The sequence below is a fragment of the Aotus nancymaae genome, unplaced genomic scaffold (genome assembly GCF_030222135.1).
Source record: "Aotus nancymaae isolate 86718 unplaced genomic scaffold, 86718_ANA_hifiasm-v0.15.2.pri h1tg000019l, whole genome shotgun sequence".
NCBI lineage: Eukaryota > Metazoa > Chordata > Mammalia > Primates > Aotidae > Aotus > Aotus nancymaae.
The window spans coordinates 48,544,909-48,568,938 of NW_026988431.1; the positions used below are offsets into that span (position 1 = coordinate 48,544,909).

A 24,030-nucleotide genomic window follows, 5' to 3' on the forward strand; every position below is an offset into this window, starting at 1 on the left:
AGAAACAAAGAAGGACATTACATAATGGTAAAAGGACCAATGCAGCAACAGGAGTTAATGATTATAAATATATATGCACCCAATACAGGAGCACCCAGATACATAAGGCAAGTTCTTAATGACTTATAAAGAGACCTGGACTCCCGCACAATAATAGCTGGAGATTTTGACACCACATTGTTAATTTTCGACGGATCAACGACATAGAAAATTAATAGGGACATCTACGATTTGAACTTAGACCTGGAATAAGTAAACTTAGTGAATATTTATAGAATCCACCCCAGGTCCACAGAACATACATTTCTCTCAGTATCATATTACACCTATTTTGAAAGTGACTACATAATTGGAAGTAAATCACTCTTCAGCATTTGCATAGCATTTCACAGACTTAAATGAAATATTGGTTGGCTGTTTGTTATTTTCTTCCTTTATTCCTTCCTGTCTCCGTTGTTAAGCACAATTATCAGCATAAAAGAGATTTTTAATACTTATTTTTAGATTGCATTCCAGCCTGTGCAATAGAGCAAGAATCCTGTTCTCTCTCCCCCTTTTTCTTTCTTTCTTAAAAAAAAAAAAAAAAAAAAAAAAGATTTAATGACTTCCCTGTTGGATTTTGGACTTGCATGGAGCCTGTAGCTCCTTTATTTTGTCCAATTTCTCCCTTTTGGAATGGGAGCATTTATCCAATGCCTGTATCCCCATTGTATATTGGAAGTAACTAACTTGCTTTTGATTTTGCAAGCTCCTAGACAGAAGGGACTTGCCTTGTCACAGATGAGACTTTGGACTTGGACTTTTGGGTTAATGCTGGAATGAGGTAAGACTTTGGGGGGCTGGTGGAAAGGCATGATTGTGTTTTGAAATGTGAGGACATGAGTTTTGGGAGCAGCCAGGAGCAGAATGATATGGTTTGGCTGTGTTCCCACCCAAATATCATCTTGAATCATAATCCTCATAATACCTACATGTCTGGGGAGAGACCTGGTAGGTAATTGGATCATGGGGGGAGTTTCCCCATGCTGTTCTCATGATAGTGAGTTCTCATGAGATCTAATCACTTTATAAGAGGCTCTTCTCCCTTCACTGTTCACTTTTCTGTCTCCTGTCACCTTGTGAAGAAGGTGCCTGCTTCCTCTTTGCTTTCTGCCATGACTGTAAGTTTTATGAGGCCTCCTAGCCATGCTTTCTGTTAAGCCTGTGGAACTGTGAGTCAATTAAACCCAACCTCTTTCCTTTATAATTACTCTGTGTCAGGTATTTCTTTATAGCAGTTTGAAAACAGACTAATAAAATGAGAGAAGGATTTGGCCTTAGAGAGAACTGAAATGAATTTAGAGAGCTGAGCAAAATATGAAAGTAGAAGAAGCAGCAGGGAGAGCCCTGTGGGTACTCCCTGTACTCAGGGAAATCATTTCTGACTTTGTCCACGGGGGTCTTTGGGGAGGGCTACCAGTGGAATTGGGGAAGGACCACAGGGAGAAGGAAACTTCGAGATGATCTCTGCAATAATTACAACCAAGCATGAACATTTATGGGCAGAATTTGGGGGCAGGGATGGGAGAAAACAGGAAGTGCAGATGTGAGCACAGAGGCCATGGCAGGTGGGGAGGTGTGGGGCCTAAAAGGCCTGCTTGCTCTCTCAGTGGGGAGGCTTACAGTCTGGGGCAAGATCTCAGCCCTGCTCATGAGCTGCCTGGATATAAACTCCATGCTGGTGGTGGAATGAGACTGGCCTTGCTAGCTGAGTGGGAATTAGGTGAGGCCTGTTACTGCCAGTTTTCCCCACTTCCCTGGTAACCTGTATGATGCAGCAGAGGCAGCCATAATACCCCTGGGAACATAACTCCATTGAACTTGAGTGAGTACCACACTCCCATCCTCCACAGCAGCCACAGCAAGCCTCACTCAAGGAGAGTCTGAGTTTAGACATATCTAATCCTGCACCCAACTCATGGTCTTTCTCTACCCCTCATGGTAGCTGAAGACAAAAGACATAATCCCTTGAGAGCTCTATGGCTCTGCCCATTGCCTGAGAAATCCAAAGATGTATTCAGGCAACCTTAGGGCAAGCTTGTATCAGCTGATGCTCTCTTAAAAGTGCCACTTCCTGGCTGGAGGACAACCAACCACTAGCACAACCAGCATTTGAGAAAACCAGCATGCTAAACAAAACTATAACCAAGGATCTTTACAGAGTCTACTTCACTCCCCTGCTACCTCCACCACAGAAGGTGCTGGTATCCATGGCTGAAAGACCTGAAGAAAGATCACATAACAGGACTCTTTGCAGACATTCCTGAGTACCAGGCTGAAGCCGGGTAGCCCCACTAGGTGGCTAGACCCAGAAGAGCAACTATAATCACTGCAGTCAGGCTCTCAGGAAGCTTCATCCCTAGGGGAAAGGAGAGAGCACCACATTAGAATACCACCCCCATGGGACAAAAGAATCTGAACACCAGCCTTTCAATGCATATCTTCCCTCTGACATAGTCTATCCAAATGAAAAGGAACCAGAAAAACAATTCTAGCAATATAAAAAAGCAAAATTCTTTAACACCCTCAAAAGATCACAATGGCTCACCAAGAATGGATCCAAACCAAAGAAATCTCTAACTTGCCAGAAAAAGAATTCAGAAGGTTGACAATTAAGCTACTCATGGATGCACCAGAGAAAGGTGAAAACCAATTTAAAGAAATTCACAAGTAATACAGACTATGGATGAAAAAAGTATCCAGAGAAACAAACAGCATCAATATAAAACAATCACAATTTCTAAAAATAAAAGATACTCTTAGAGAAATGCAAAATACACTGGAAACTTTCAACAATAGAATCAAACAAGTAGAAGAAAGAACTTCAAAGCTTGAAGACAAGGCTTTTGAATTAACCCAATCTGACAAAGACAAAGAAAAAAGAATTTAAAAAAAATGAACAAAGCCTTGAAGATGTTTAGGATTATGTTAAATGAACAAATCTAAGAATAATTGGTGTTCCCAAGGAAGAAAATAAATCTCATAGTTTGGAAAACCTATTTGAGGGAATAATCAAGGGAAACTTTCCTAACCTTGCTAGAGATCTAGACAACCAAATATGAGAAGCTCAAAGAACACCTAGAAAATTCATCACAAAAAGATCATCATCTAGACACATAGTCATCAGGTTATCTAAAGTCAAGATGAAAGAAAGAATCTTAAGAGCTGTGAGGCAAAAGCATTAGGTAATCTATAAAGAAAAACCTGTAAGACTTAAACCTAAGACCTGAATCCATATAAATTCTAAAACTTAACATCAGAAAAACCCTTCTAGACATTGGCTTAGGCAAAGACTTCACGACCAAGAACCCAAGAGCAAATGAAACAAAAACATAGATAAATAGATGGGACTTAATTAAACTAAATAACTTCTGCACAGCAAAAGAAATAATCAGTAAACAGACAACTCAAAGAGTAGGAGAGAATCTTCACACACTATGTATCCGACAAAGGAGTAATATCTAGAATCTACAAGGAACTCAAACAAATCAGCAAGAAAAAGACAAATAATACAATCAAAAAGTGGGCTAAGGACATGAATAGACAATTCTCAAAAAAAAAGGTATACAAATGGTCAACAAACATAATGCTCAACATCACTAATAACCAGTGAAATGCAAATCAAAACCACAATGAGATACCACCTTACTCCTGCAAGAATGGCCATAATCACAAAATAAAAAAATAATAGATGTTGGTATAGATCTGGTGAAAACAGAATACTTTTACACTGTTGGAGGGAATGGAAACTAGTACAACCATTATGGAAAACAGTGTGGAGATTCCTTAAAGAACTAAAAGTAAATATTTTCTTCTTGGTAGATAACTCCTGGGATCTACCAAGAGGCAAAGAAGTCATTATATTAAAAAGACAGTTGTACATACATGGTCATAGCAGCACTCTTCACAATTGCAAAAATATGGAACCAGTCCAAATGCCCATCAATCAACGAGTGGATAAAGAAAATGTGGTATACATATATACACCATGGGATACTACTCAGCCATTAGAAGAATGAAATAATGGCATGTGCAGCAACCTAGATGGAGATAGAGATCACTATTCTAAGTGAAATAACTCAGGGATGGAAAACAAAAAATCACATGTTCTCACTTATAAGTGGAAGCTAAACTATGAAGACACAAAGGCACAAGAATGATATAATGGACTTTGGGGACTCGGGGTGGAAAAGTGAGAGAGGGTGAGGGATAAAAGACTGCACATTGGGTACAATGTACACTGCTCAGTCGATGAGTACACCAAAATCTCAGAAATCACCACTAAAAAACTTATCCATGTAACCAAACACTACCTGCTCCCATAAAACCTATTGAAATAATAAATAAATAGATAAATACATAAAATTTTTTAAAAAGTAAGAGACATGTGAGTTTCCTTTTACTTGAACACTTGGAGACCATTGTAGGATTCTCGATTGGCCTAATTGCAACACTGTTATGTCTCAGGAAACAGGGAGGACTGAGGAGTGGGAAAGAGATGGGGAATCAGGTGGTCCATGGAGCAGTCAGTACACACACACTTATCAATTAAGTTTGCTGTCTTATATGGGCAGGGATTGTGGCTCGCCAAAACAATTACTATAGTAACATCAAAGATCACTGATCACAGATCACCATAACAGATACAATAATAATGAAAAAGTTTTAAATAGAGCAAGAATTACCAAAATGTGACACAGAGACACAAAGTGAACCCAAGCTTTTGGGAAAATGGTGCCAAAAGACTTGCTTGACACAGAGTTGCCACAAACCTTCAATTTGTCAACAACAAAAAAACAAAAAATGGAGTGTCTGTGAAATGCAATAAAGTGAAATGCAATAAAATGAAGTTTTCTTGTATTTCATCTGAAAATTTACATATATATAAATGTGTATGCCTGCATGATTGGAGAGTATGTGCTTAACAGATGTAATAATAAACAACTTGTCAATCTCCAAAGTGGTAAGTAGCCATAGAAATGCTCCCTTTTTAATCAGAGATGGCTCTGATATTAAAGGAACACAGGAAATCAGTTGCCTCGTTTTTTGGTTTAAATGGGGTTGGTGCTGGTCCACAGACACAGGCAAGCTCCTTAAAGTCTAAACAACATAACTATTAGTGAATGGATCTCAGATGACCTTGAAATATTTGCAGTTGACATTGCTGCCACCGCTTCCCATGAGTGACTCTGCCTCTGATTCATCCCAATGCCATAAGCCCTGGGATATTCTGTGTCAAATAACTCAAAGCCCAGTTATGCAGAGGAGACTCAATTAGTTCACATTAAATATCCACTGTAATTTCCACTGTCCAAAAGAGAAAGATTTCAATCAAATGGATTTATTCTGCATTTAACTTCCTGACTGCTGACTAAAGAACATTTAGGAAGTAGAAACATTTACAAGGCTACAAAGATGACATTTCATCTTCTAACCCAGAAATCAATTTTTACTATAAAAATTTGCTTTAGCAAGACTTGGGCAAATTGGCCTTCATGTTATCTCTTGCATATACGGAGCTTTTATTCAAAATGCCTTTATGTATACAAATGCCTAGCAACACTTTTTTGATGTATTCAGAATCTGTAATTTCATTTAATTGGTAGAAAACAGGTTTTGACCAATTCTAAGAATTAATATTTTCCATCTTTTCCATGTGCTGCCCTCCCTTAAAACCCCAGTTGAAGTTCTGCCATGAAATTACCTTGTCTCCTTGACTTTCCTACTCTTCCCACGTGATACTCGTTTTTTCATACACAACTCTTTTAGGTAAAATATGATCCAGTTTGAATTTTAATACCCTATTGCTTTTCTTTACATTTTTAATCACAAAATAACGTGGCCACCCAAGGTGGTTTTCATACAAACACACAAAATTCACTGGAAATAAGTAAAACCACAAAGTCAGTGATCTGAAAACTCAAAGAACTGCCTTTCTGGCTATTCTTTGCATTAATAACATTTCTTGTAGTAAGTTTCCTCCTTCAGAAAATCTGTTTATGAAATGTCATTCTGTTCACCTACTGCTCTTTCACATGTACATGAGTCCTGTGGGGCATTATGTCTGTGCCTATGTTCCTCTTTGAAGTGAGCTCTTCTCACTTGCATAACCAAGACTGATCAACCATGAAGCTTTTTTTTTTTTTTTTTTTCTGACAAACAGTTATTGGAGCTTGAAATGGGAAAAAAAATCTGAAAGAAATGCTTTCAGATAGGGATACAAGGAGCCTCTCCTTTCCTGAACCTCACACTCCTATACATGCATTTCTCTCTAATGTGAACTATTACAGACTAAAATATCAAACATTTGGCTTACAGTATTGATGTTTTCACTTCATAAGAACAATCTCAAAATATGTGCTCAGTTAACAATAAGCTTCTTCTGAAGACACGACTATAAATAAATTGAAATAAGGTACATACATAGATCTAGACAATCCTTCATGTATTGATTCTAATTATTATTCTCTTTTGAAACCAGTTTTTATTCTTTAAGGGAGGGCAGGCTTAGCTGATAATGAATGTTTTTTATTGCATTACTTGAGGTAATTACCTTCACTAGGATTTTGCCTTTCAAACTTTGAGGGCTTGGAAGCTGCTTGCACTCCCCTGTATCAACAGATGACAGGTCCAGTTTGTCTCGGAATATTCCTTTCAGGTACTGAGCAATCTTCCTTTGCTGCTGGATACTGCAGTGATTCTCGATAGACAATATAACCGGAAACCTGAGAAAACAGCAACACATTCCAGAGGCATTAGGTGCAGGCAACTCACAGGGATTTTTGGAAATGATGCAGTATTCATTGTGTTCTTACAATCCTAGCGACAGTATTTGTGATACTGCTGATAATTAAAATGCTTCTAAAATGAGAAAGATTAGAAATGCATTTTAAAAATTCCTCTGAGCAAATATACTTTGCTAAGCATAATGGCTGAACAAAATACTAATTCACATGGGATGACTTTTCTAACATTTTGCCATCAGGAAAAAACAGTAGATAAATTATGTTTCTTTTAAAAGAAGAGAAAATTTTAAAAGATGTGAGACGTCTAAAGAAAGCAAACTCATATAATGTAATTTTACGCTATTTATTCAAAAGTCTATTTATTCAAAAGTCTAAGAGACCACTGATGATTATTAAATGCAGTTATTTACTCTAAAATACATAATTAACCCCACCTTGAAAATTACAGTTGAAAGTAAAATAACAATAGAATTCTGTGTTTTATAGCATTCTACGTCACACATTTCAAAATCACATTTATAGAATTATATAATAGTCTTTGTCAAAAAAATAAAAACTAGCCAAGCATTCATTCTATACCAGCACTCAGGTTTCTGCACAGAAAATGTGAGACCCATATAAGTAATTACCTAAAGGAACTGGTGGCTAAGGTAGAAAGGAGATCAGGGTTGATTACACGATTTTACTCCGCTCTCAAAACTTATTTTTTCCACAGAATAAGAAATTATTTCAAATTCAGGTTTATTAATTTTTTTCTAATTTTCTGTTACACATCTTCAAGCATAATAGATAATATATTTTTTTGAGCATATACCAATATTTAAATCACCTAATATATTAATGTGCAGAAAAACTTTTTCCAGGCTTTCATGACAAGCACAAATTTTACAACACCGGCTATGACCTCCAGACCTACATTCTCTCCTCATTAGTAAAACCTGATGCTGCGGGTCATATTACAGACGAGCCTTTGTGGCTGAGGTTGGTTTCCTTACTCAACTACAACCTGTTTGCTATTCATTTCTTTGCATAGGTTTTGCCCTAGAGTGCTAAAAGAGAGAAAAGCAACATTAACAACAAACTGACAACCTTGAGCTGTCCTGCAGTGACATCAGGGAGTTTTAACAAGGAATTTTCACATTGTCAGTTCATTTACAAAAAGCCTATTAGTGGCAGGGAGAGGTGGCTCATGCCTGTAATCCAAGCACTTTAGGAGGTCAAGGCAGGCAGATCACTTGAGGCCAGGAGTTTGAGACCAGCCTGGGCAATATAGTAAAACCCTGACTCTACTAAAAATACTAGTTAAGCATGGTGGCACATGCCTGTAATCCCAGCTACTCAGGAGGCTGAGGCACAAGAATCGCTTGAAACTGGGAGGCAGAGGTTGCAGTGAGCTAAGCTTGTGCCACTACACTCCAGCGTAGGTGACAGAGCAAGACTGTCTCAAAAAAAAAAAAACCTAATTAGTGTTTGATAATGTTTAGTGTAAAGCTGTGCTTCTCAACAGGGAATGAGGTGATTATTGCCCCCACCACAGGAGACAATTGTCAATATCTAAAGACATTTTTGGTGGTCCCACTTCAGAAGTGCTACTGGCACTTAGCGAGTAGAAGCTGAGTATGCTGCTTTCCACCCTACATTGCACAGAACAGCTCTCTACCCTTCTGCCCGCCAAAAATTATCCAGTGCACGATGTCAATAGTGCCAAGGTTGAGGAAGCCTGATAAAAAGATGCAACCAAAGTTAAGAAAGGAGAGAAAAAGGCTAAACTTTTAAAATGTGCTAAACAAGCTTATTAACTGTTTTCACTTGAAGTGCTTTTCTTCTAAGGGTTCCCAAACTTGAAGTAAATTGTCGAATCACCAGAGGATCCTCCAAGATACATAGGTGGCAGGACTTCTCAACAGCCTACTTCATACATTGGGAGATAAAGGCAAAATTACTTCACCAGCTTGGCTAGGACTAGCAGAAATCAGGGTTTTGAAGCCCTTTTAGAATGCAGTACTCAAGATTCTTCCACATGGGAGACATCATCAACTAAATCTGCTATACAGCAAGTGTGTCTTATTAGAAAAGCATTTTAACCTCATGTTTAATTAATGACAAGACCAAGTATTAGAAATTTTAAAGGCTACTAACTTCTAAGAAATTAATTTTACACAACTGTAATTTTAATTTGTTTCTTTTAATTCAAAAATCCTTTCTTGAATAGCTGGTATACTGAAGGTACCTGCTAGGCAACAAAAATGAATATAAAATAATAAGACATTGCCCATATTCTCAGTGAGTTCACAGTCTTACAGATGTAAAAGAAGTCAAGTAACCAATTGCAAGAGGGTGCTATATGACATGATAGATATATGTGCAGGGTGCTAAATATAGAGAAAATATGGAGTAAAAGAAAATTTAAGTAGCTGTTGGTATTAGTAAGTTGTCAGAGGGACAATACTTAAATGGCCTTGCAGGGTAAGCAAGAATTAATCAGATAGACTAAGGGGGAAGGGTGTTCCAGGCAGACAGAACAACATATGTGAGAATGGGAAGTGGGGAAAGAGCTGGGCTCAATGGGGAAGTTGAAAGACAGTCATTGAAGGCAGAAACCTAAATCTCTGTGGAATAATGGTGGAAGAAGACAGTAGAAGACAAGGGAGATGGCAGACTTTAAGGGACACGAAGACATGCCTGTGTACCGAGAGAGCTTCTGACGAGCTTTAAGACAAGAATTGAATCACCATGCTCAATTTCAGAAAGAAAACTATAGCACCAGTGTGAAGGATGAACCAAAGGGGAAATGAAAATGAACAGGAGGAATGGAGTCAAAAGATAACTTGGAAAGTAGAGTTGCCAAGAATTGGCTGAGTCTAGAATAACACAGTTTTTGGCTGAAGCCAGTGTGCCCCTAACTATTAATAAGAGGAAATGGAGCGAGAAGCAAGAAGAGGTTTGGCAGAATGAGATGCTGAGTTCCCCTTGGGGAGTAAGCCCCATAATGGCAGGAGTCTTATCTTCTATTCACTGTTGTGGCTCCCCACACATACGGGATACTCAGATGAATATTCACAGAGGATTTTTGTTTGGGATAAGAGTCTCAGTCTGCCACCCAGGTTGGAGTGCAGCGGTGCAATCTCAGCTCACTGCAACCTCTGCCTCCTGGGTTCAAGAAAATCTCATGCCTTGGCCTCCCATGTACCTGGGATTACAGATGTATAACCACATCCAGTTAATATTTGTATTTTTTTAGTAGAGACAGAGTTTTGCCATGTTGGCGAGGCTGGTTTCAAACTCCTGGCCTCACATGATTCACCTGCCACAGCCTCCCAAACTGCTGCAGGAGCCACCATGCCTGGCCTCACTGAGGATTTTTCTACATGGGTCTAGAACTTGGGGGGAAAGTTCTGGACACAGAATTTAATAAATATCTAGAAAGTAGATGTAGGACAACACCGTAGAAAACAGTAACCATTAAAGGAGTGAGGAAATAGATTAATAGAAGAAGACCACAGGACAAAAAAAAAAGAGATTGAGAAGCAGTGAGAGCAATGAAGGAGAGAATGATATAATAAAGCCAAAAAAGGCAAGTATTGGGAAGGAAATATTCAATATTATCAAATGACAAGGAGAGGGTTAAGTGACATAAAGACTCCAGACACCTCAGTGTATAGATAAGACATCCATCATGATCAAAAACCATCAATTATGTACATAGTAACCTATGTTTCCAGATTGTATGGACACTCTACACCCTGGATTTAGAAATTTAGAGGTCACTGTTTGCAAGAACATCTTAAGGAGGCATGTTGAGAAAGAATGGGATAAGGAATCAATGCAGCATGAGAACGTACACACGTGGACCCCATATTATTTGTTCACAACATTTTGCTGAGAAGGAAGGAGAAAACTAGGCTAGCAGAGAGGGCCGTATAGAGTCCAAGGAAGGGGATATGGTTTTGTAGCTACGTTACATCGGGCAATGCTCCACGCAGGACGTTACCGCTTAGCTCGGAGCTGCTGCTGTACTTACTCATTCTTCACAAAGGCGTGCTTGTTGATGGTCTCCACAACATCTCTGAAGAGAATTTTTGAAGTGAGAGTGTAACCATGGTGTACTACTGGCTCTCCATCCGGGCCATCCCAACAGTCAACTGCCAAAAACAGAACTTAATATCAACAACCCAAAGTCTCTGGTGTTTATTAATATTTCTAGAAATACCAGACACATATTATTTTAAGCCCATTATCTGAAGTGACACCTATTTCAATACAGAAAAAGACATGACACAGACACAGAAATGGGTGTTCTGGCATATTTGTCAGAACAAATAATTACAGAATTGCATTTCCTCAAGATACAATGATTTGGTTTTGAGTGTGGTTAAAAAGATGTCATATTTTTAAACAGCTCAGAATTCACCAAAAACTCATTAGAAGTTATTTAAATCCAACCAAGTGTGCCCAAGGACAGCTCATTTCTCCAATTTCACTTCTTCAAGTTATGAAGTTCTTTTAGAACGTCACAGTGTCCTTCTCAAATCATTAGTAGAGTTTTCATTATTGTTCACTTCTCACAATGTTTCCATTAGGTTGATTTCCATTTCATTAATACTACAGTAGTTATAAAATAACATCAACTTCCTAAGTTCAAATCCTCAAGCCCTGCCAAGATTTATGTGAATTTGGGCAAATTGGCTTAATCAATCATTTGAAGACTTGCTTTCCCCATCTAGAAAAGGAGAGTAATAGCACTTACATCACAAATCTGAGTGACAATTAAGTACATGTAAAGTAGCTTGTAACACTGCATGGCACATAGTAATTATGAGTGTTATTGATACTATTAATATCACTCTCTACCCAAACAATCTCACTGGCTCTCAGCTGAGAAAGACAACAGGTTTTTCACTATCTCCCTCGGCCTTAGAATTTGCTTTCTCTTGGTTTTATATTCCGCCCCCAGGTTAATTTCTCAAAACACTACTTTCACTGCATTGCTCCTGTGCTCAAAAGCCTACTTGATGCATAGCACAGCATCCAACACATAGAATTAAGTAGTCTGTAAATATATGCTAATGTATTAATAAATATCTTACATCATACAGTAGCTCTTGCTTGCTTAACTCCAATGCCCCTGTCTCTTGTGCTAGAGACTGGCTGCTAGTCATCACTAAACCTGTTTCTTCTTTTATCAAGGGAACACAGCTAGACTCTAGTTCCCAGCCTTCCTTTGCATGGGGATGTGGCCAGTGAAATGTGAGCAGAAAGTATGTGCACCACTTCAGGTCTGGTTGATGGAAACCTGCTGCCTTACAGAGTCATTCATCCTCTTTCCTCTTCTGCTGTGACTTTAGAAGTGGTGAAGATGGCACAGCCACAAGATGAAAAAAATCCTAAACTGCTTGAGAGATTCATCCACTAGGAACACCTATTTTGGACTTCACATAAGAAATAAACTTCAGTTGTTTCTCCAAATTTAAGAAAATTTGAAGTTTAACTGTTAAAAGGACAGTGTTGCCTTAATTACCAGGCTAGCTCCTGTCTGACAGGTCAGCCCTACTTTCTCCTACACCCAATCTCACAGGCTTGTGCTTCTGGTTAGGCAAATTTTCTCACATACATTCCCACCTCCATACCTCTTTGCTTCTTTCTTTTAAAGTCAACTGACATATCCCCTTCTCATTTTGCTTAAATCCTAATCAAGGCAAAACTAGAATCCCTCACAGAACCTCACCAGCCCACAGGATCTCACTCTTCCTTATGGCAGGAGGTCATCATCTCAAATACCACCAAGAAACTAGCAGTTAACATAAGTAAGTGCAGCAGCTCACTGGGAAATGTGTGCCTGAATGAGACAACTACTACTTGCTGCCAGTCATTACTAAGTTGGAATGAGAACCTTGGTTGCCAGATCTTCTGAGGAAAGTAAAATGTCTACATTTTATTGCTGTGAATTTCCCCAATTTTTAAATACTGGCAATTAATCCATTTTTAAAACCACGATATGGGTCAAACACAAACATTTCTGCAGGCTGAATTTGGATAATAGAATGCTGATTGAAAGTCTGCCTGTAAGCCGGGCGCGGTGGCTCACACCTGTAATCCCAGCACTTTGGAAGGCCAAGATGGGCAGATCACGAGGTCAAGAGATCGAGACCATCCTGGCCAACATGGTGAAACCCTGTCTACTAAAAAAAAAATGCAAAAATTAGCTGGGCGTGGTGGCGTGCACCTGTAGTCCCAGCTACTTGGGAGGCTGAGGCAGGAGAATTGCTTGAACCCAGGAGGCGGAGACTGCAGTGAACTGAGATTGCGCCACTGCACTCCAGTCTGGCACCTGGCAACAGAAGAAGACTGTCTCAAAAAAAAAAAAAAGAAAATCTGCCTGTAGAGTTCGAGACCAGCCTGGCCAACATGGTAAAACCCCATCTCTACTAAAAATACAAAAAATTAGCTGGGCGTGGTGGTGGGCACCTGCAATCCCAGCTACTTGGAAAATGCAGGAGAATCGCTTGAACCCAGGAGACAGAGGTTGCAGTGAGTCAAGCTCATGCCACAGCACTCCAGCCTGGGCAACAAGAGCAAAACTCTGTCTCAAAAAACAAAATTAGGACCACACAGTTCCAAACCACATCTGTTCTCTATTTTAGTAGCACCTTCCCTATAAGTGCGCTTTGTTTATTACCCCAGGAGATGGTATCTCTGTTTTCTTCTCAAATGTTTACAATGTTCACCATAATCATAATGTGATTGCAATGGTTAATTTTTCATGTCAGTGAGGCCTAGCTATGATGCTCAGTGATTTGGTCAAACACCAGTCTACATGTTCTGTGAAAAATTTTCAAAATATGATTAACATTTAAATCAGCAGGCTTTGGTTAAAGCAGATTATGCTCCACAATGTGAGCGGGCCTCGCCCAGCCAGTTTAGGGCCTTAAGAGCAAAGACTGAGGTTTCCCTTCAAAGATAAATTCTCAACACTGCAACACAGAAACTCTGCCTGAATTCCAACCTGCTGCCCTTTGGAATCCCTACTCAAACTACAACATCAAGTCTAACCTAAGTTTCCAGCCTGCTCCCAGCTCTACAGATTTCAGATTTGCCAACATCCACAGGCATGAGAGCTAATTCCTTACAAATCAACCAACGAATCTCAATCTCTTGCTTTCTCTACATATCTTATTGGTTCTGTTTCTCTGTGGAACCCCGACTAATACAACTATCTATATTAATCCACTAAACATTGGCTGCTCAAATATCCCTATAGGAAAAAAATAAAAGAAGAAAAAACATTTACGGTTGATACCACAGGAATGCTAGAAACAATGTTTAAGGATAAGATGCTGTTGAGAAAACCAAAGGTTTTGAAATATTATCTGACAGTGTCTACTGTTCCTTTGGGCCTGCAAATGAGGTCAAATGTGTCAACAACATCTCACAAGAGAAGCGTCATCCATATTTTTCCATGCACTTGACAGTCTTTAATTTGTCTCCTGAAATAATTATGGGGGAAAAAAAACAGATGTTTTCAAATAATATATAATTTTAACAATTTTTACCATGTTTTGTGGTTTCATCTTGGAGAAGAAAGGACATAACAGGATTCTCCAGAACTAATAGCTTTTCCAAAAAAATGCAAAGAAGACAAAGCAAGTCTTTGCCTAAAGAATGCAAAGAAGACAAAGCAATACCTTACCTTATTTGCTTATCGTGTCCACATCAAAAATAGCTTTTAAAACTACACCAGTCATGAAAGAAGGCACTCTTTGGTTAGTATTTACAACATAAGCAGAACATTCATACTTGAGGATGGGAGGTTCTCCTAATGTTTACTTTTTATATCTAATTCCATCACTTGTCTGTGAGATGAAGATAACAACATTCCAAAATGATACTGGCATCTTAACGTGTGGCATTCGTGGCCAGGTTCAAATGGCAGTGAAGTTTCCTGTAAGTGCTAATGCTGTAAATGGGAATTTATAAGGCAGAAATCTTCTATCCAATTCCCCTGCTCATAAAAGAGCCAGGGCCAATTTTTCAATCAGGTTACACATTATAGACCCCCAAAAGCAAAGCAACTCTGACAAAGACTTGGCCATTCTGAAAGCCAAGTAGTTAACATGACAGCTTTTCATAATGGAGCTTAAAGACGTTCCACCCTGATAGCACTCCCAGAGATAACTGGAGAAGTCATAAACCGATTACAACAGCAATGCAACATCAGTCCCATAATGAGAATGAAAATCCCCTGGACAGAACATCCATATTTATTAAGCAACTCAGGCTGAAAATCAAGTGCATAAAAGGCCATGTAAAAATGTTATCAATTTGATTTGCTGACAAGCCCACCTCACCAAAAAGACTTATTGTTTTTCCTCAAGACACTATGTACATATCCTGACTGAGGACATTACTGCAGCTGAACTAACGGGGACGGAAAACATAACATCACCAAAATAGAAGCCTGAAAGGAGAGAGGGTCTCCAGGTCACAACAGCATGAAAACACTATACAGAATCATTCTTCTCCACCTCTCAAGGGCTATAGTTGGCAAAAGCTGTTTCAGAAAAACAACTGTGGGACCTGAAATTTCAATCCATGACAAGCTAGGTTCTATAAATTAGGTTCTTTAAATTCTAACTGCAGCTGTTTCAGAAAATTACCTTCATCTGGCCGCATGGTAGATAAAATGCCACTAGGTATACAGGAGTATCCCTTTATCCTCGGGAGATAAATTCTAAGGCTCCCAGTAGATGCCTGAAACTGCAGAGTACTGAACCTTATATATACTATTGTTTTTTCCTATATATACATACCTATAATAAAGTTTAGCTATAGATTATGTCCAGTAAGAGATTAACAATAACTAATAGTAAAATAGAATAATTATACTGCAATAAAAGTTTATGTGAATATGGTGTTTCTCTTTCTCTCTCTCTCTCTCTCTCTCTCTCTCTCTCAATACCTTACTTTACTGTACTCACCTTTCCTCTTGTGGTGAAGAAGGGACAGAGTAGGCCATTGTGAGATTTTATCACACTACTTAGAATAGTACATGACTTAAAACTTATATGTTGTTTCTCTCTGGAATTTTTTTTTTTTTTTTTTTTTTTTGAGACGGAGTCTCACTTTGTCGCCAGGCTGGAGTACAGTGGTGCAATCTCAACTCACTGCAACCTTCGCCTCCCGGGTTCACGCAATTCTCCTGCCTCAGCATCCCGAGTGGCTGGGACTACAGGTACACACCACCACACCCAGCTAATTTTGTGCTTTTAGTAGAGACAGGGTTTCACCATGTTGGCCAGGATGGTCTTGATCTCTTGACCTCATGATCCACCTGCCTCGGCCTCCCAAAGTGCTGGGATTACAGGAATGAGCCATCGCACCCGGCTATTTCTCTCTGGAATTTCTATTTAATATTTTTGGGTTGTAGCTGACCATGGGTAACTGAAACCATGGAAAGTTAAACCACAGATGAGAAGAGACTACCACACTTCAAATGTGAACTAAGGTCTTCAAATCACAGGGCTGACAGCAAAATGGTTAGGAGGACCACAGAGATCATGTTACCAAATGCTAAGCCCTCAGGAACATCTAAATATTTAGGTGGTAGGCCTAATCACCAACAAAACAAATTCCTCTTTTTAATGCCAACCTCCCCTCTATGTGGTGCTCCTCACTTTCTCTAGCCCTCCTTATGTGACCTGACAGCCTCATTCAATTCCTTAGGGCTAGTCATGTCATTCAATGTTTGCTCCTCCAAAAATACACAGACATTCTGAGAACAGTGCAGTTGGAGAGTCAGACCAACCTGGATTCAAATCTCAGCTTCCACGCTTCCTAACTAGGGGAACTTAAGCCATTTATTTAACTCTGAGTTGAATCTCTTAAGAGGAGATTATTCCATCTTTCTTGGTGGTGTTAGAAGAATTAAATGAGAATGCATGGAAAACACTTAGCCAGGACCTGCCCCATTAAATGTGCTAAAATCATAGTAGTTCCTCTTTTCCTTCCTACAATACATTCAAATCCAAGGTGACAACCACAATTTCCAATAAGAAATAGGTCAAACACACAAAAACAAAATGAACAAGCAAATAAAAAGAAATAGGTCGAATGCAAAACTGACCAAGTCTCTGAGATAAATATAATTATTCTCCTTAAGAAAAACATTCCAGAAATACTAGTTCAACTTTCACTGTCCAGTTCTAGATTATTCTAATAATAATAACTTTAAGCCAAATACTAGGGAAAGAATTTACTGATGCAATCTGGTGGGGAAGATATTTGGGAGCACATAAAAAATTGCATATCCTTTAAAATTACACCATAGCTGTGCATAGTCTGAGTTTGTACAAGTATCTGGAGAAGGTAACTTTTTGGATATACAGAGCCAAGCAGCTTCTTTGTATTATAGCAGTGATTCGAAAACAGGAAGTAAGAAGGTACAAGAGAAGACTCTTGTTCAATGTCATCTATTGCACACAATTTCCAAAAGCTCCCATTTTAGAATTAAAAGACTACTGGAAAAGCTACAACTAAAAATAATGTGTATTTTATCATAAATTAAGTTAATCAGATAACTTTCCTTCTTAATATCCCAAACAAGGCTGGAGGATTAGAAGTTTTGAATCAGAATAAGGAATTAATGACAGAAACATTGTTAGGCTTGGGTAGGATACTGATTTTGGACAGGTTACCAAAAAGAGAAGCCTGAGTATCTGAAGGAACTGAAAAGCAAAAGAAATAGAGCAGAAGAGACAGAAGTAACAAAGTTGTAAAATTGTCTAGAGTTGACTATTATTTCATGGAGTCACTAAATATCATTTTCCATACTTGACCTTCAAGAAAATGTCACCGTTTACAATGATAGGCAACCAGCAGTGTGAATCCAATGAGGCTGTATACCCAGGGCATGTCTATGCATGTCAGACATGTAAAACTTGTTGAGTGCTGAGCAAACAAAGGGCTGAATAATGGCTAAGAGAGAATGTCACCTCAAGACCTCTTATTGCTTGAAAGGATTTTCTTCCTGTTAATATTTTATAGCATCTTCATTATTCAGTTATTTAAGCTACTCAATTGTTTATCACTATTGCTCGTATGTATTCTCTGCAACTATTGCAAAACTACTGTTGAAAGACATAAATTTCCAGACAATTCATTTTGTAGTCATCCTGATGTTTCTGCATGCATGTAGTTTTTAATACCTGTCTATTTTTTAAGCATGTTGATTTATCTTAATAACATTACTGTCACTTTTGTAGCAGAAAATTCAAGCAAGAAACTATCTGACAAAGAAAGGCTCTTCCAGTTAAGCAGTCTTATCTCATTGTCCTACTGCTTTATTCATTGTCCTACACTTCCCACCATGCCTAGGACAACCAGTCATCCCACTGCTGACTCCCAGCACATTCCCCACCAAAAGACAATTCCCTGTGCTTCATGGCATCTCCATTCAACCATAAACAAACTCCCTTTTATCTTCAGACTCTTTTTAGAATTCTCCCTCAACCTCCTTACCTTGGCTAAGCACCAGCTTACCATGGAAGACAATACCTCCTTTCTCCAAGGATGCTCTTTTATATAAATCACAGAAGATTTATATATAAACCAGAAGGCATTAGCTAGGCCTTTAATGCTACTTTTAAGTGATTGTTCTTCTATACTCATTAAAAAATCTCTTCTCCTTTGAAGCTTATTCCATCCAGCTATACCTTTCTGGCATCTTCCAATCACCTTTTCTATAGTATCCTTCTTTGTTGTTGTTGAGATGGAGTCTCACTCTGTCACCCAGGCTGGAGAGTACAGTGGTGTGATCGCGGCTCACCGCAACCTCCGCCTCCTGGGTTCAAGTGATTCTTCCGCCTCAGCCTCCCAAGTAGCTGGGATTACAGATGCACGCCACCAGGCCCAGCTAATTTTTGTAGTTTTGGTAGAGATGGGGTTTCACCACGTTGGCCAGGCTGGTCTCAAACTCCTGACCTTAAGTGATCCGCCTGCCTCAGCCTCCCAAAGTGCTGGGATTACAGGCATGAGCCACTCCGCCTGGCCACACTGTTTTTATACTTAAGTATCTGGTTTAGAGTTTTTAATCTCCAATCTGTTCCTGTCTACATCTTTTCTAAGTTAAAAAACCATGTAGCAACCTATTTAATCCCTGAGCATTGACCTCCTTGCTTTACTCTGTTTCCATAATGCTCACCCATGACACAATCTGGATATTGTCATCACCTGTAACTAAATCCCATTGCAATGACAGCTCTTTGTTCTCATTTTTGTTATGTGTGATGACAATTTTCCACATTTTTCTATTTATTTGAGTCTTCTAGTATCTTAATCTTATTTTATGGCCCCTTATCCATTTCACTTCCTTTCCTAAAACCATGCAGCTCCTGTCAGTTACTTACAAGAGCTCTCATCAACACCTTAAAGATATACCTAGAAATCCTGAGCCTTGGATCAATTCTATAATCTGTCTTCACTCCTCTTCTATCTAAGCAGATGAGTACTGTTGGGGATGGGATTGGAGGGAGTCTAAACATCCAGATTTTGAATCAGTAAAGACTGTTTTTGAAATTAGCTTGGCCTTCCCTGACTTACCTCGTCAATTCCTTTCCCATTCTCTGATGACTTCTTTAACAATTCGCTGATCTTAAGCCCCATGGCCAACCTCCACTCACTTTATACTGAGTGGATGATGCTCTCTACTACTTCTCTGAGAAAACAGGCATGCATCCTTTCAAAAATCTCTTGTCCTTTTTAATCCCACCTGAAAACAAATCTATATTATTTCCCCCACTTCCAAGTCTAAAAACTGCCCCCATAGCATGTAGATCAAGCATTTGGATGTAGAAAAATGCCCAGTCACCAACCCACAGCAGGTAATCAACTGCCCACTAACATTCCACCAACCTACATAGCAAAAGCCACCAACAATTCCCAGCTGACAAATGCAACTAAATTGGATACTTAGTTTTATTTTACTTTTCTGTTGGCTGTGGCATTTCTGGCCATTCCTTTCTACTCTTTCACCCTTTAGATCCAAGTGCCCTTGTTCTCTGCACTGTCCTTGCTGGCTCCCTTCACGCTTCCTACTCCTAATCATTGGATCGTTGAAGTCCTCAGGTCTTTCTCTTTTCCCTTTCTCTCTGCAAGTGATCTTGTACACTTTCTTGATTTGAACTACCACATACCAAGTTCAGCATTTTGGAATCCTTATCTTGCCCAGATTCTTCATTAAGTTCAGACATTGTTATCCAAAGGACTGATAAAGATGTCCACGTACATGTTACAAAATCACCCTAAATTCATCAGATGGAAAACTGGGCTCATTTAGGCTCTTCCTCTCAGATTCCCTACAGCACGGGGTGGCACCATCAACCTTCTAGCTCTCCCCTTCATTCCTTTCATTCTTTTCTCTCACCAGGTTCCACTAAGTTTACTTCTTTTATACTGCATCCTTATAATCATCTCTTTCTCACTTAGTCAAAGATTTTGTAATCCTCCCTTGGATTCACTGTGATAGCCTTCCCACCACCTTCCTGCCTCCAGTTTCACCTCCCTTCTCCCTCCACAAACACACATGATTAAAAAAAAAAAAAAAAAAAAAAAAAAACTTTAAAAACTATCCTCGCACACTGTTGCCCAAGTAATCTTTCTAAACTGCGTCTGATCATATCACTATAGATATTAAAACCCTTCACTGGTCCCTCATTAACAAAAACTAAAATTGAAATTCCTCTCCATAGCACTTAAAACCCTTTATAGCTGACCCCCAGCTCCCTTCCTAGACAAACTGATTTCTCATCACATATTACCTCACACTTCATTCTCCACACCACCACTTCTATATCATTGTATATTGATCAACTGGTGGAATTTTTACATTGTTTAATCTATCTATCTATCTATCTATCTATCTATCTATCTATCTATCTATCTCTCTATCTCTCTATCTATCTCTTAGAGGTGGGGTCTCACTATGTTGCCCAGACTGGAATGTAATAGCTATTCACAGGCACAGTCACAGCACACTGCAGCCTTGAACTCCTGGTCCCAAGCAATCCTCCCATCTCAGCCTCCCAGGTAGCTAAGACTAGAGGTGTACAACACCATGCCTGGATTATACTATTTTTAAAAAATGTTCATCCTTTCTACTAGACCGTGAACTCCCTGAAGACAGAATTCTTATTTTACTTACTTCTGTATACTTACCGCCTGGAACCCACTAGAAATTTAATAAATGTTGGCTAATTGATAGACCATGAAGTATCTTAAAAACAAAGAGCTCTCCTAAACTGTTTTTGCAATTATATAATTAAAAATATCTTTCTAGGAAGACTTTAATTTTCATCATAATTTCTCAGCAACTAAAGGTATGCTTCACAACTGCTAATACATATCTCTCCCTCCCAATTGAACAATAAAGAACCAGAGAGAATTATGAGTTAAGATTGACTTTACAATGGGCAGAAAAATAGTACTAATAAGTGTGAGAGCATGTTTTAGGTCTCCATTATTTACACTGAACTCAACAGAATGATTAAAGGGTCACCAATACACATCGGAGCTCAGAAAAACTACACATACCTTCCACGCAGCGACAGCCCTCTTGCAGCACCCGTGCATACATATCCACTTTGGACTGAGAAAGGAGCTGGTCCCCAGTCAGGTATGTATTGTGAGAGGAAGCAATGTAGTAGTTGCAGAGGGGCTGATCCATGTCTTGGTACACTTCATGGTGCAATGGGTTAAATATGTCACAAGCAGGACTACGCATGAAGTTCGTGAAGCCTTTGGAAGAAAGAGTAACTTACTACAGCTTGCAAAGCATATATACTTCATGGCTCTAAGAGGGACAAAAGGGGTCAAAAAAAATGTTCAAAATGATTAACTTATTTACCCTCAGGGCAGCCCTTGTGGGGAAAATGGAGCAATGAGAGATTTGCTTGAGGTCAGTCGTATGGTTTGGATATTTGTTCCACCAAATCTCATGTTGAAATATAATCCCCAATGTTGGAGGTGGGCCCTGGTAGGAGGTATATGGATCATGAAGGTGGATCCTTCATGGCTTGGTGCTGTCTTTGCGACAGTGTATGAGTTCTCCTCAGATCTGTTTGTTTAAAAGAATATGGCCCCCTCCACTCCACACTCTCTCTTGCTCCAGCTCAAGCCATGTGACATGTTTCCTCCCACTTCACTTTCTACCACTAGTAAAAGCTCCCTCCAGCCTCTCCAGAAGCCAAGCAGATGCTGGGACCATGCTCCCAATACAGCCTGTAGAATGTGAGACAATTAAAACTCCTTTCTTTATAAATCACCTAGCCTCAGGTATTTCTTTTTGTTTTTCTTTTTTTGAGATCTGTCACCCAGGCTGGAGTGCAGTGGTGCAGGCTCAGCTCACAGCAACCTCTGCCTCCCAGGGTCACGTAATTCTCCAGCCTCAGCCTCTTGAGTAGCTGGGACTACAGGTGCGTGCCACTGCGTCCAGCTAATTTTTTTTTGTACTTTTAGTAGAGATGGGGTTTCACCATGTTGGCCAGGCTGATCTCAAACTCCTAACCTCAGGTGATTCACCTGCCTCAGCCTCCCAAAGTGTTGGGTTTACAGGCATGAGCCAGTGCCCGGCCAGGTATTTCTTTATAGCAACACAAGAATAGCCTAATACAGTCAAGTAGACAACGTCAAAAAATGAAATATGACTTTTAGGAATAGCTTTTTAAATATAACCTAAAAATATATATAAAAATTGACTTTTTAAGAATTTTGACTGTGGGGTGGAAAAGGGGCCAAGCCATTTAGTGATGACTGAACTCAAGCTATGCTTATGCAGGGTGACCGATGCCATGCTAAAGCCATGTTATACCAAGAGATACCCTGATCAGCCAGCAATTGACAGGTTATTAAGTTCATCTAAAAAACAATAAAGTCAGTACCATAGTTAAGGTAGTACCTCAAAAGTTAAATACTGCCTAAATTCAGGGTGTAATTATTTGACAATCAAATTGGTTTGAAAAAATGCTGCTAATGGCTGGCATATTTTATAACTTTGAAATAGCCCTTAAAGATTATTTAGAAAACCCTATCAGTTTTTTTTTACAATCTTTCAAAATATGATGGCTGGGTAAAAGAGGTTTTCATTAATATAACAAATATATTAATGACTCACAAGTACCTAAAGAGAATAATTACTAGGGTAAATTATTCCAAGTCTTCAAAAATCATTTGGTAAAATATATTTGGAAATATCCTCTGAGATTTAATTTCTTCATGACAACTTTTATGTCTATAACTTAGGAAACTATGTTTAATTCCATTTTTTGGAGCCCTACCAAGGAAAAGATTCATTTCCTAGCACAGAAAAGGCCCAAGTTAGTTTATCATCTCTGGTCTCTTTTAAAATGGTTTTTGATGATATAAGATTTTATTTTATTTTTTGAGACAGAGTCTCACTTTGTTGCCCAGGTTGGAGTGCAGTGGCACGATCTCGGCTCACTGCAACCTCCACCTCCTGTGCTCAAGTGGCTCTTGTGCCTCAGTTTCCTGAGTAGCCAGGATTACAGGTGTGTGCCACCATGCCCAGCTAATTTTTGTATTTTTAGTAGAGACAGGGTTTCACCATGTTGGCCAGGCTGGTTGCAAACTCCTGGCCTCAGGTGATCCCCCTCCCTCTACCTCCCAAAGTGCTGGGATTACAGGTGTGAGTCACCATACCCTTCATGAAATTATCAGGCTGGGGCTATTTCCAAAAATGAGCCAGTTGAGAAAAGCCCAAATATGTCATGGCATCCATCACACACCGTAGTATCATGTAGACTTGCTTGAAGTGGAAAATGCTTATGGGCATCGCAAAAGTAAGAGAAAATAGCAACATCATGGCCTTTGCTTTGTAGGAAAATATATAGACAGGGTTTTATTTAGTGTCATAGGTTTCATTTGAATTATTTATTAATATAATTCCATGGATATCTCCTGATTTCTTTTCCTAAAAATTTTGCTGGAATTTAACTTAACAGAGTGAATCAAGAAATGAGAAATTAAGAATATTGGTTATTTTACCTTCTATGCCAAGAACATTTTTCAACTTATTTTCTTCTGAAACTTCGAACTTCTTTATGATGTCAAGACAATAGTCCGTTGTCACATTATTCATCTAAGAAAAACAGAATACTAGTAGAGTACCTGAAATTTCATGAACTATGTTCCTCCACAGTAAAAAGACATTTACTGATTTTGCATTCTTGACACAGTG

At 39.0% G+C, this 24,030-nt stretch overlaps 1 protein-coding gene across 3 annotated transcripts in view; it reads right to left on the reverse strand.

Moving 5' to 3' along the window:
- Positions 1-24,030, reverse strand: part of PLCH1 (phospholipase C eta 1) — a 231,552-nt gene that overhangs the window by 48,742 nt on the left and 158,780 nt on the right. For all 3 annotated transcript variants that reach the window (XM_012447394.3, XM_064378846.1, XM_012447398.3), the window contains 4 exons: positions 23,838-23,931; positions 21,369-21,572; positions 10,807-10,927; positions 6,593-6,764 (listed from right to left, as the gene is read on the reverse strand). In XM_012447394.3, coding sequence (XP_012302817.2) covers positions 6,593-6,764; positions 10,807-10,927; positions 21,369-21,572; positions 23,838-23,931 — 591 coding nt within the window. The remainder of the gene's footprint in view (positions 1-6,592; positions 6,765-10,806; positions 10,928-21,368; positions 21,573-23,837; positions 23,932-24,030) is intronic.